General features: G+C 48.4%; 1 protein-coding gene across 2 annotated transcripts; it reads left to right on the top strand.

The window, feature by feature from the left end:
* Positions 1-4,497: 4,497 nt before the first annotated feature.
* LOC105494236 (insulin like growth factor binding protein 3) lies at positions 4,498-12,552 on the top strand. Of its 2 annotated transcripts, none has more exons than XM_011762540.2 (5): positions 4,498-5,033; positions 8,314-8,540; positions 9,091-9,210; positions 10,802-10,942; positions 11,913-12,552. In XM_011762540.2, exons 1-4 carry the CDS (start codon positions 4,631-4,633, stop codon positions 10,925-10,927), a joined length of 876 nt encoding a protein of 291 aa, XP_011760842.1. In that variant the 5' UTR covers positions 4,498-4,630; the 3' UTR covers positions 10,928-10,942; positions 11,913-12,552. The 2 variants fall into 2 exon arrangements, with proteins under 2 accessions (XP_011760842.1, XP_011760841.1); XM_011762539.2 differs by lacking the exon at positions 11,913-12,552 and adding an exon at positions 11,199-11,615 and having other exon boundaries at positions 4,508-5,033.
* The last annotated feature ends 763 nt before the right edge of the window (positions 12,553-13,315 follow it).

Here is a 13,315-nt window from a genome sequence, read left to right as displayed (position 1 = left end):
CACCAAAGATGCCCTTGGGTAAAGACACAGGATTGACACTGGTGCCAGGGATAAACCAACTGAATGAAAAGTGCTCCTAAAATCTTTCCTGCCCCTTTTAAGACCTCACTGGGCAGGGAAAGACCATATTAGACACTTGGCCAGTTTGAAGACTGTATGTCATGCCCACAGGTAGACTCAACTGTTAGCATGTTGACATTTGAACTAAAGAGACAAGGTATGTGGACCCATTTGAGAATAAAACCTCTAATTTAAGATTGTTCAGGAGGCTATGTGAACACAAGGATGAACTTTTATTCCCCATACACCAGGCAACACCGTATCTAAGAGTTCATTCAGCCTTCCATCAGTACTGTAAGATAGGTACTAGTGCCCTTACCAGGTCCTAGAATTGAGTTGCAGAACTTGCCCAATGTCAGAAAGCTAGTGAGAGGAGAACTGCTATAGGATAAACTCTAGTCTACTGTGATTGAAGTCCCCAGTCTCCCTCACTGTTCTGAAGTTTCGACCTCGAAGAAAAGTTGGATGTTAGACAGAGTCAGGAACTGTCTCTGTTTGAATGGCCAGGAGACAGACAGGTAGCTCATGTCATGTAAATGACTGACTGTGTAGGCAAGGGTGTGGGTGCCCACATGTAGAAGGTAGCACTATCGTGAGAGAGAAAGCCATGACAGGAGAATCATCGTCCTGAGCAGAAACCTCCCTTCCATGGGGTGGGGTCCCAGGAGAGCTGGTCTTCTGTTCAGAACATGTCCAGGCCCCTTCTCAGGAGGCCTGTCATCTATCTCCAGATTGTCTGACAACACGGGACAGCACTAACTCTGAGGAGTCCCTGTCTCTGGACCATGGATTTCCTATGCCACAGGTACCACTGTCCCAATCCAGTATATCCAGTTACCTTCTCTTCTCTTCCAAATCTCAGAATTATGCCTTCCACAGGTCACATGCACAATGCCAACACCATCCCTCTGAGCCCTCCCCCTCACCCCTCCAGGCACACAGAAAAACTCTCTGTGAATGCCCACACTTTCTTCTTGCCTGCATCTCTCAGCTGGACTCTCCCACATTGTTTAAGACTCAATTCAAATGCCACCACCTCTTAGAAGTTTTTTCTGACCACACGGACAGGTTTGCCATCCCTCCAGCAGGGTTATAAATGCACCCGGTGAACCCCTCTGTTTTCTTTGCTGTCACACTGCCTACCACTGTCTGGTCTCTGGTGAGTCACTCCAGCCAGTCTGTGAAACCCTGCAGCTGGCACATGGAGGTGCTTAGTAATCATTTATGGACTAAGTGGACAGATGAACTCTTAATGATGTTATTTGTGAGTAAAAGTCATGTGCAGTGTTGTTAGCCACCGTGAAGTTAGCAGTTGATGGTCCCCATTGCATCCCCAAGCCTAGTATATGTAATTCCAGGAGGCTCACCCAGCAGGCGATCTGATGGAGAGAAAATTAGGTTTCCTGTCCCCACCAATACTTCCCTTAAGGGGAACAAAACATGAAGTTTATAGGCTGAGAGCCACTGACTCCTAGCAACTGGGTCCCCAACATTGCTTGCCTTTAGAAGTTTGGCTCTTTCTGTTCTAAGACTATTCGTGGTCAGTGAGCCTGACAGCCACACCCCAGAGGACATTGAGAAACAGTACTGCTGTCAGAAGGAGAGAGACCCTCGGGTGGCTTGTCCAGCCAGGGCCTGAGCAGAAGAAAAGCAAGGGAGCCAGTATCACGCAGCGGCAAGGTGCCCTTTAGCATCAGGAGTGGGCTCAAAGAAATTAGTGGTTTAGGTCACCTGGTGAAAATAACGAGGCTGACCCCAGGAAACACTAATTATAATCAGGTCAGCAGGACTCTGTTAGTGAAAAGAGATCTATGCAGCCTCCTGACCTCTATTCGGATGATTATTTGCTACTTTTGCAATGATTAGCAATTGTATGCCAAGCACCTTCACAGGGGGTGAAACATCTTTCTCACTAAACACTAGTTTATATTAAAAACTACAAACACCAGATGAATTGGAAGTTTAACAGAATTAACGAGCATGTCACAAAATTAAGTTTTATCCAGTCCAAATCCTTCCTGCAACAATTATGTTCCGGAAGGGGCAGGGAGCTTGCAATTATCAAATAAAACTGGCTAAATAACAAAACACAATTCTCCCCGTGTCACTGCCTCAAATTTACTCTGCTGTTGCAAGATGTCATGATAAAGGTGATGGCAATCTATATAAAATATTGTTATTGGAATAGTCTTTGAAAGTTGCAGTGTGACTTAGTCTTTGCATTTGTCCGGTGGTCCCTGAGGCCGGGCTGGACGTCTGGCGCTTTGGCGCCCCCTAGCCATCCGGCACTGAACAAGTTTCTCCAACTGTAATGCGAGGGAAAAAAGAAGAAAACCAAGAATAAAACATATTTTTTAAATCCTTTCCAAAAAGACATTCTTTCTTATCTTCCCCTCTCCACTCTCCAGATGATAAAGCTGAGTAAAAAGTGCTACACTAACTAGTCAGTCCAGGCTCCGCTGTAACATTGCACTAACCAGAACTGCAGACCTGCGACCTCAAGAATTGCATTTGATGCCGAACCCAGCTCTAATTTCAGAGTCAAGGTCTCTGCAAGTATTTAAAGAACGGATGTAAACCTGCGGGATTCGTTTTGTTTCCTTCAATTTTTCAACGAAATCAGAGATCCTGTTCGTGAGTGTCAACGCAGACACTAGAAGGAGGTGATACAGGAGAAAGGAAACAGCAAGTGACGATTATGGCGCGGTTTCCTGTAAACAAGGTTGAGTGTAGCCACAGCCTGAGCACTGTGGGGGAAGAGCTCATAAGATAATGACAGGGCTGGGCCTTTGTCACCCTGGGACCCTCCATTGTTCTTGTCTTTGGTCTCTTTTTCTTTGTAGAGATCCAATTATTTATTTATTTAGTACAAGAGGGAACGAAATTGGTCTTTCCATTCCAAAAGGAGGATATATAGATATGTATAAAAGGAAGATGTATAGACATGGGGGAAGAGGTGGACAGGGGAAAAAGGGGAGAGGACCAGAGAGAGAAAGGGAGGGAAAAGAACAAGAAGAGACACTGGGCGAGAGATCGATTAGGAGAGACAGAAATGATGAATGAAGATTAACTTCACCCAAGGCTTCATGCTGGAGGGGAATGGAGGAGCTCCTGATTTGTTGTTGCTACCCCAAACTGCAAAGGACTCCTTCAAGTCACCTATCCACCTCCTAAGGCAAGCGTCCAATTTCAATAGCGTTCAGGAAAGTCTCCTCCCGCGGAGGTCTCACAGCTTCCCACTCCACCCCCACAAACTCTTTGGAAAAGCGCCTTGAAAAATTTAATCCTCAATCCAATCCTGGACCACCAGCGTCCTCTGTTGGTCACCGAAGGGAGGGGGTGTGCAGACAAAATTGAAGACGCTCGAGTGCCAGAGAAGACCGACAGGAGTTACAGCCACCTCAGCGCGCATTTGCGCCCCCGAACTTTACTGAAAAATGCTTAGATTGCAGAGATAAACGAGAATCCCAACGCATCAAAGAGAATACAGTATTACGAAGTCGCCTTCAAAAAATGACAATGAAAATTGCCTATTTTAAGGACTATTTGGTTAATTACGCTTCAGCAGTGCCCACTTTATTGTCTTTGCTATTCTTTTGTCGTGAGTGTAAACTCTATTTGAAAATGTAATCAGGGAGAATATCCCAAACAGGAAGAACAGTTGTCATTTAAAATAGGTGAAAAGCCCTGCCTTAAGGACGCATTACCTTGCCTGTCCACTCTTAATTGGGGACTTGCGGTGTAGCAACACGTGTGAGTTTTCTTGTGTTGAGAAGCAAACCTCGAATGGGGCAAAGGCCCCGGGCGCATCTTTAGATGCGTATTTGTGGGCCCCGGGGACATCTTCAGATGCGTATTTGTGGACCCCGGGGACGTAAACAGCCCAGTGGGTGTAAATTAAATCCCGCAGTGCCTTGGCTCCCTGAGACCCAAATGTAAATCAGAAATGTCCCAAGACTTCCCCTGCCAGCGGAATTAAATTTTAGAAAGCTCCACAAGGTACACACGAATGCGGAGCGATGCATGCCAGTTTCCTCGACACCGGCTCGCCGCAGGGCGACCTCACCCCGAGAACGGAAGGGGGAAGGGCGGCGGGGTCAAGGAGATCGGGGGTGCTGAGTTAGCCAGGAGTGACTGGGGTGACCGGGGGCACTGAGGTGGCCTGGAGTGCCGAGGTGACCGGGCACATCTTGGTTCCAGTAGACGACAAGGTGACCCGGGCTCCGGGCTTGCGCAAGAGGAGCAGGTGTCCGGGTGAGTCGCGAGCTGCACGCCCCCGAGCTCGGCCCCGGCTGCTCAGGGCGAGGCACGCGCCCCCGCAGCCGTGCCTGCGCCGACCCGCCCCCCTCCCCAACCCCCACTCCTGGGCGCGCCGTTCCGGGGCGTGTCCTGGGCCACCCCGGCTTCTATATAGCGGCCGGCGCGCCCGGGCCGCCCAGATGCGAGCGCTGCGGCTGGGCGCTAAAGATCGGCGGCTGCCTGCCTGGATTCCACAGCCTCGCGCCGCGTACTGTCGCGCCATCCCTGCGAGCCCCGGCCTGCCAAGCAGCGTGCCCCGGTGGCGGGCGTCATGCAGCGGGCGCGACCCACGCTCTGGGCCGCTGCGCTAACTGTGCTGGTGCTGCTCCGCGGGCCGCCGGTGGCGAGGGCTGGCGCGAGCTCTGCGGGCTTGGGTCCCGTGGTGCGCTGCGAGCCGTGCGACGCGCGTGCACTGGCCCAGTGCGCGCCTCCGCCCGCCGTGTGCGCCGAGCTGGTGCGCGAGCCGGGCTGCGGCTGCTGCCTGACGTGCGCGCTGAGCGAGGGCCAGCCGTGCGGCATCTACACCGAGCGCTGTGGCTCCGGCCTCCGCTGCCAGCCGTCGCCCGACGAGGCGCGCCCGCTGCAGGCGCTGCTGGACGGCCGCGGGCTCTGCGTCAACTCTAGTGCCGTCAGCAGCCTGCGCGCCTACCTGCTGCCAGCACCGCCCGCTCCAGGTGAGCCGCCCGCACCAGGTGCGCTGCTCGCAGCAGCCCGCTCACTGGCGCGGAAGGGCCTGGGGGTTGCTGGGTGCCGCTGCTGGAGACTCGGGTTTTCTTCTCACTGGAGAGAGTATGTGGGGAAACTGAAGGCGCTCACCGGAGGGACCCTCCCCTGCCGGCCCTCTACTTGCTTGATTCTCTTAAGTGCAGAGTACTTGTAAATTGCAAAGCGCTTTCAGTGAAAATGGGTTAAAGGTTTCCGGAGCTGGGGGGAGCGGTACCGACGTTTAGCTCTTGGAAAGATCCTGGACACAGGAGATTCTCCTCGCGCCGCACGGGGGTGTGGACCGCAATCCCAGGGATGCTGGGGGATGGGGACATAGGCGGATTTGGACCAAGGAAGGTGGGCAGGTAGGTTGTAGGAAATAGTACCTCTCTTTTAAAATACTGACTTTGAACAGCCTTTTTGTTTGCAAAGCGATATCTAGTCCCGGTGTGTCCAAAAACAAGTAAAGTGGATTCGGGTTTTGGTATCTTCTGCGGTTGGAAAACCTGAAGTTGAAAAAGAAGTAACTTCTTAAGGTTACCCAGAGGCCGCAACAGAGTGTAGGTTTGAACCCCACGTGCCACTTTTAGTACCATACCATTCTTACAACTCAGGCCACCTCCGCACCTGTGCGGACCTCAAACAAACGTCCAGGTGCGTGGCGGGTGCGGGCAATGTGGACTAAGTCAATTTCAATGACAGGGAAGGGAATTGGAATCAGTCCTAGGGCTGTCTCCCTTCTTAATCTGAAATGGGGGGGAATGAGATGTTAAGGGGAGCCCCAGAAGAGGAAAAATGCAAACATTTGGCAGAGTTACCCTCTTGGCTCAGCCACTACCAGTCTATCAGGCAGGCAGCGACTCTGGTAAGGGCATCACATTGTTCCCTTAAAAAAGCGGGGCGGGGGGGCGGGGGGCGTTGTTTAAGTGGATTTGGCAGGCGTTCATCTTTCAAGCATTCTTAGCCAGCCTCACTTAGTTATATGAGGAAATAAAGTTCCTGCCTTGCACAGCTGAAGGCTGAGAGAATTCTCCCCATCCTAATCCCCCCAACTCCCCAACGATCACGTTGGACAGATGTCACTAGGCAGGCCCCCATCTAGGGCTAGCAGGATGAACAGTCTCTTTATAATTTATGTAGCTGTAGAGTTCCATACCCAGGTAAAGTTATTTTCTGGCTAGGCAAGGCTGGCTCTGTTCACCCCTGAGAAACACTGGATTCATGGAAAGGCAAGATTCCAGATGCCTGAAACATACACTGGCTGTGGTCAGCTGTTAAAGCTGCTGGAGGCATTTGTCTCTCGGGACAAAATTATGTCATTTGCCAAGTGTTGTACATTATTGTGCATGTTGGGGTGTTCAAAAAGTGATCTTAGAAATACTGATACACATTGTCACTTAGGCTTCAGCAATCATGATTACCGTCTTAGTAGCTCTGTTGTATAGGTTAATGTGAGCTATAAGATTATAAAAAGATCTAAGTGACTTCTAGAATGTATTTGACAAAAAAAGGTGAATTTGTGACAGTCAAAAGTCACAATTATCTGTTGCTTAAATAGAACTGTTTTCTCTTCATGCCCTAGTCTGCAGCCCAGGCATTAAGAAGAAACCAAGGAAATTTAAGAAATTACTCAAGGTTCTTGGAAAAGAAATATAAATATGTTTATTTACATGTTCTTAGAATATTTACATTCTTAGTATCTCTTTTATCTCAGTATTTCCTTGAAAAAGAAAGAAAGCTAAGATTAAAAGAAATTGAAACCAAATCCTCACAGGTAGGGCGCTCCTCTGCGAGGCTCTGGCCTGGACCCTGGGAATGTGTGCTTCCCAAGGCGTGAAACCCCTTGGGGAACTTTACAGCAGGACCTCAGTGAGCTGTTTGGTAGGTGAGGAAACTAAGGCCCTGGTGAGTGACCTGCCAGTAGCCACTTCCAGGGGAGAGCAGAGCATCTGCAACCAAATCATTGCAGCCCTGGTAGCTTTCTAGAATAGATTGTGGACCAGATGGGCCACCTGAGCTCCCTGCTAGGGTTACACATTATAGTCTTGTTTGTTGTAGTAGAGAAATTTCATGACTCTCAATTGTGGACTTAAGCCGAAGCCCTTCAGAGGTCTGTGCTGGGCTGAGCTTGGCATGGTCCACAGGCTCTGGGAGCATGGGCTCTGAATGTAGCCTTTGATCCCCATAGGGGTCTTACAGCCCCTCCAAGTTCGTTCTGAAAAAGGAATGGAGTGAGAATCCTGCCCACAGATCCAGTCTCGAATTTAGTCATATACTTAAAATTCTAATTCAACTGTTAACATTCCAGCATCTATTTTAAGTATCAGACTTTCTTCATTTAGCACTTTTTATTATAAAAGGGAGATCTGCTGGAGGGGGATTTCTCCTACCCCATCCCCACCCAGGGAAAGAAAAGCTCTTTGGCACTTAGAAGTCTGAGCTGTGAGTGGGACTTTGGCACTGTCTGCATCCATGTGCTCCTGTGCTCACCAGGGATGAAGAGGACTGACTCAGGCAGGTAACAGCAGGATGCATAGGGTCTGTGTAGACCTTGAGTTTTAGAGATGTAACGGGGACCTAGAAAACAAGCCACCAACATGCTTGCATGATTCTGAGCCCCTGAGGCAAAACGCTTTGCAGGTAATAGTTCAGTTTTCCCATCTGAGCTGGACACCAAGCTCTTATAAGCATGTTTACCTGATAGCATTGAGGACGGTACTGGTCAACCTCGGAATTCCCATAAGGGCTTGTTACAACTCAGACTGCTGCCGCCACTCCAGCGTTTCCAGAGTGGAGAATATGCATTTCTTCCAAGTCCTCCAGGCTGCCGCTGCTCCCACGGGTGGGAGGACCACACTTGGAGTTCACTGCAAAATTTCTGAGCCAGCGCCGCAGCAGCCTCCTGTGACTCGGGTCTGCCCCCTGCCGGTGGAAGATGAAGCATACTGCCTTCACCTTCTACTGAGGGGCACTTAAGCATTTGTCTGCCTTCTTTAGTTGCAGCTACTTAGGAAGAGCCCCTGTCAGATTGACTTTCAAACAGATAACTTCTTGAGGTAGAGCAACTACCATGTAGCGAGTGGTACTATGGACTAATATTTCATCGAGGTATTTTTTAAAAAAAACTTATTTGGATTGTCAACTAATATTGTCATTTACATGTGACCTGGTTGCAACATTAAGATTTTTAAAAGACTGTTGATAGATGTTGATGACTCTCACGTGTTTGTCTCCCTTGGGCGTTTCAAGGAAATGCTAGTGAGTCGGAGGAAGACCGCAGCGCCGGCAGTGTGGAGAGCCCGTCCGTCTCCAGCACGCACCGGGTGTCTGATCCCAAGTTCCACCCCGTCCATTCAAAGATAATCATCATCAAGAAAGGGCATGCTAAAGACAGCCAGCGCTACAAAGTCGACTATGAGTCTCAGAGCACAGATACCCAGAACTTCTCCTCCGAGTCCAAGCGGGAGACAGAATACGTGAGAGCTTTTCCTCTTGTTAAACGAGGAGGGCAAGACCTGCCAAGCCTGGGTACTCAGAGCCTCTTGAGGGCAATTCTTACTCAACAAGCCCCAGCATCTGGCAGATGGGTGGGCAGTCCCTAGCCCCTCTGTGCCTCACATCTCTCCTCTCCTTACATAAAGAATATTGACCCTTTTGGAGAATCTTATGAGGATCAAGCTGAAACAACACTCTTAAAAGCATATGGGATGTCATAAAGACCTCTAGAGATAATGAAAAATATTCTCATAAAGATAGTTTTATTTTATTTACTTCATCCTCTGTGCTTGTTGACCTGCTATTGGTTCTATACCAGCTTCTGTGACTTACTCTGGGAAGAGCAAAAGGGAGACAGGGAGTGATGGTTAGCTTATTTGAGGGACTTTCTTGCTAAATCAGGCATAAGGTATCTGAGGAGCAAATTACAGGTCCCACTTTGGGCAGTCGTGCGGCATTGTAAGATTTTTAAAGCACACATTCTAGAGTAATAACCATGACTGTGTTGCTCCGGTCCTTCCTGATCCCCAGGGTCCCTGCCGGAGAGAAATGGAAGACACACTGAATCACCTGAAGTTCCTCAACGTGCTGAGTCCCAGGGGTGTGCACATTCCCAACTGTGACAAGAAGGGATTTTATAAGAAAAAGCAGGTAAGTGAGGTCCTCAGTGTGTTTTCTTCCTCTTCGGGTTCTGTCGACGCAGAGGAGAAACCCACCTCACCAGCCCCAAGGCTCTTCTGGCCATAGCTCTAACTCTGAGCCTGTGCAGCGCCAGTGCCCAGGACTTGGTGCCAGTCTCAGGAGGTAAGACCAAGGGCTGTTTTGACTTGTTGCTCTGAGTGCTGCTATATTGGCCATAATCCTCAACCCTAGTGCCTTTCCACCACCCACTTCCCGCTCCTGCCCTTTCAGTGGTTCACCCACAGGGTGGACAAGGTACTGCCCAGGGGCACCCTTTATAAACTGCAGGTGAACATGTTGACACATTTGTTAATGCTGCGTCCCATTTCAAACAACTATTACAGTCAGTTTCCAAGAAGTGTGACATGAGGTCGTATCACAAAAAGCTTACCTTGAAATCCCACAATTGTCCCCTTTTCTACTGATGCCTTCCTGATAGTGAGCAGGTTGCAATATTAAGATTTTGAAAAGACCGTTGCTAGATGTTGATGACTCCTATGTCTCTGTCTCCCTTGGGCTTTTCAAGGAAATGCTAGTGAGTTGGGGGAAGACTGCAGCATGGCCAGCTTGGAGAGCCCAACCATCCCCAGCACACACCAGGTGTCTGTCTTACATGGAGGGGATGGAACTTGAAATCAGACACTCGGTCCATGCTGGGGACGGCCAGGCTCTCCAAACTGGCCATGTTGTGGTCTTCCTGTGACTCACTGGCCTTTCCCTAGAAAACCCAGGTGAGAAGAAGGCATGAGAGTCATCAACATCAAACAGCAGTCTTTTCAAAATCTTTGTATTGCAACACAGTCCTATTCCTGGAAAAGGAATGGAGTGAGAATCCTGTCTATACATCAGTCCCAAATGTAGTCATATGCCTAAAGTCCCAATTAAACAAGCTGAAAATGATCAAACAAATTTAAGGTATAGTAATATGAAGCTGTAATAAATATGCTTCTATAGACTTTGTGTTATGTGATGGCACTGTTTCAATTGGCTTTCTAATTGGTATCTACAGAATTGGCCTTCGGAGACCTAAGTGAGCCACAGTGGCCTCAGGGTGACCATATACCAGGATTCGTAGTAGTGGCCACAGTCAGAAAGCCTAAGCTTTCCTCCATTGCCATGGCTTATTTATACCCACATTTTACATCAGTCATTCATTCAACAAATTCATACTGAGAAGGTGTCATGTGAGGCTGGATGTGGGCTCCAAAGGCACAGCTGTGGCATTCCCAGGCAGAGGGGATATTCTCAGTCCCACATTTGGCAGAGAAGTCGGCAGGCCCAAGAGGTTCTGCAAGGACTGGTGTCCACCTTACACTCCTAGAAACACAAAACTGCCCCCACCCCCGCTTTCTTGGAGAAGGAACTTACACCCACACGCATGCACAGGTACACAGTCAGCGGGCCTAGGCATGCGTGGCTCTTACGCGGCCTTAGCTGAAATTTCTGTTATGCTTTCTCAGCATAGCAGAGTCATGCTGGCAAACCATCATGGGCCCTGGTCACCGACCTGATACCAGACCCAGGGGCGTTCACCTCTCTGTCTTCTGTTTCTCTCCCACAGTGTCGCCCTTCCAAAGGCAGGAAGCGGGGCTTCTGCTGGTGTGTGGATAAGTACGGGCAGCCTCTCCCAGGCTACACCACCAAGGGGAAGGAGGACGTGCAATGCTACAGCATGCAGAGCAAGTAGACGCCTGCCGCGAGGGTGAGCACTCAGGAGGGGCAGCCTGGGGCTCCAGGGCCTCACTGTCCTTGGACTAGCCTCATGGGCTGGGCTTGGCCACCAGCCCTTCCCCAGGCTTGCAGACCCAGGAACTGCAGCTCAGGGCCAGAAAGAGCAAAGCAAATAGGACAGAGCCCTCAGAAGGGTGCAGGGAGAGGGAGACCCCTTCAACCCAACCAAACAAGTGTGGGGAAGGAGGCCGGCCAGTGTGCCTCAGGGATGCTCTGCTTTATTTCAGACACCTCTCAGCACCTAAGCTGTCATTCATCTACATGCAAAGTGAAGATTTTCAAAGTTAGGCTTTGCCCGTGAAGTCTGGAGGTCCATTTATCTTCACAGGGAAACTGTTTTAATCCGCAAGAACCTGCTACAGATACGTGTATCTAAATTAAAAATGTGAATGTGAGACAGCTGAAATAGCTCAGTTGGGAGAGCATCAGTCTGAAGATGCGGCTTTTTTTTCTGTAAAATATATTATGAATGTTCTGTTAGTCTGTGGCTAATATAATTTTAATAAAGTTCATTTAAATCTGGTAGAAAAATGAAATTTTAAACAATCATTTTAGAGAATGCTATTATACCCAGTATTCTGTTTTCTTTTAATAAATGAGGGAACTATTGGGGGAAAGAAATAAATACATTTTCTTTCATTTTATTAAGACAAATTTAGTAAGCAAAAGAAATTTGCACGTTTAGTTAGAAGGGTTTCTTTCTTCCTTACAAGTTGGAAAAACATAATTCTAATTTGAGGGTAACTCTTTGACAGTGAACCCTGTGAACAACAGATGGTACTTGTTGTTGTGTTTAAAAACATGGGTTGAGACCCTAGCCCTGCACTTGCAGGCCTAGTGCCATTAGCCTGCAGGCTGTGCTGGATATCTCAGGGCAAGAGTTGAGCCCTTTTGATTTTGGGGGGATTATTTCAATATATTTCTTTTTCTTTTTGTTTTAGTTAATGTGGAGCTCAAATATGCCTTATTTTGCACAAAAGACTGCCAAGGACATGACCAGCAGCTGGCTACAGCCTCGATTTATATTTCTGTTTGTGGTGAACTGATATTTTTTTAAACCAAAGTTTAGAAAGAGGTTTTTGAAATGCCTATGGTTTCTTCGAATGGTAAACTTGAGCATCTTTTCACTTTCCAGTAGTCAGCAAAAAGCAGTTTGAATTTTCTTGTCGCTTCCTATCAAAATACTCAGAGACTCGAGCACAGCACCCAGACTTCATCCCCCCGTGGAATGCTCACCACATGTTGGTCGAAGCGGCCAACCACTGACTTCATGACTTAGGCGGCTGTGTTGCCTATGTAGAGAACACGCTTCGCCCCCGCTCCCTGTACAGTGTGCACAGGTTTTATTGAGAATAGGGAAACCCTTACACCCCGGTCATCCGGACATCCCGACGCATGCTCCTGGAGCTCACAGCCTTCTGTGGTGTCATTTTTGAAACAAGGGCTTGGGTCCCTCAACCAAGAATAATGTTTATATCTTCATTGGCCTGTACTGCTTGGGGACTATTGGAGAAAATAAGGTGGAGTCCTACTTGTTTAAAAAATATATATATCTAAGAATGTTCTAGGGCAATCTGGAAACCTATAAAGGCAGATATTACGGGCCCTCCTTTTCAGGAACCTTCCTGAAGACGTGGCCTAGTTGAAGGCCCAGGATGGCTTTTGCCATGGCCCCATGGGGTAGGAGGGACAGAGAGACAGGGAGAGTCAGCCTCCCCATTCAGAGGCATCACAAATAATGGCATGATTCTTCAGATGATTGCAGAAAATAGTGTTTCATAGTTCAACAACTCAAGACAAAGCTTATTTCTGAGGATAAGCTCTTTAAAGGCAAAGCTTTATTTTCCTCTCTCATCTTTTGTCCTCCTTGGCACAATGTAAAAAGGAATAGTAATATCAGAGCAGGAAGGAGGAATGGCTTGCTGGGGAGCCCATCCAGGACACTGGGAGCACCTAGAGATTCACCCATGTTTGTTGAACTTAGAGTCATTCTCATGCTTTTCTTTATAATTCACACATATATGCAGAGAAGATATGTCCTTGTTAACATTGTATACAACATAGCCCCAAATATAATAAGATCTATACTAGATAATCCTAGATGAAATGTTAGAGATGCTATATGATACAACTGTGGCCATGACTGAGGAAAGGAGCTCGTGCCCAGAGGCTGGGCTGGTCTCCCAGAGGCCAAACCCAAGGAGGTCTGGCAAAGTCAGGCTCAGGGAGACTCTGCCCTGCTGCAGCCCTCGGTGTGAACACACGCTGCACAGAGGTCTCCTTGAAAACAGAGGGGTCTCAAGACATTCTGCCTACCTATTAGCTTTTCTTTATTTTTTTAATT

The sequence above is a fragment of the Macaca nemestrina genome, chromosome 4, assembly GCF_043159975.1.
Source record: "Macaca nemestrina isolate mMacNem1 chromosome 4, mMacNem.hap1, whole genome shotgun sequence".
NCBI classification, from domain to species: domain Eukaryota; kingdom Metazoa; phylum Chordata; class Mammalia; order Primates; family Cercopithecidae; genus Macaca; species Macaca nemestrina.
The sequence above is the reverse complement of the archived record's forward strand: the minus strand, read 5'-3'. Positions and strand labels throughout refer to the sequence as shown.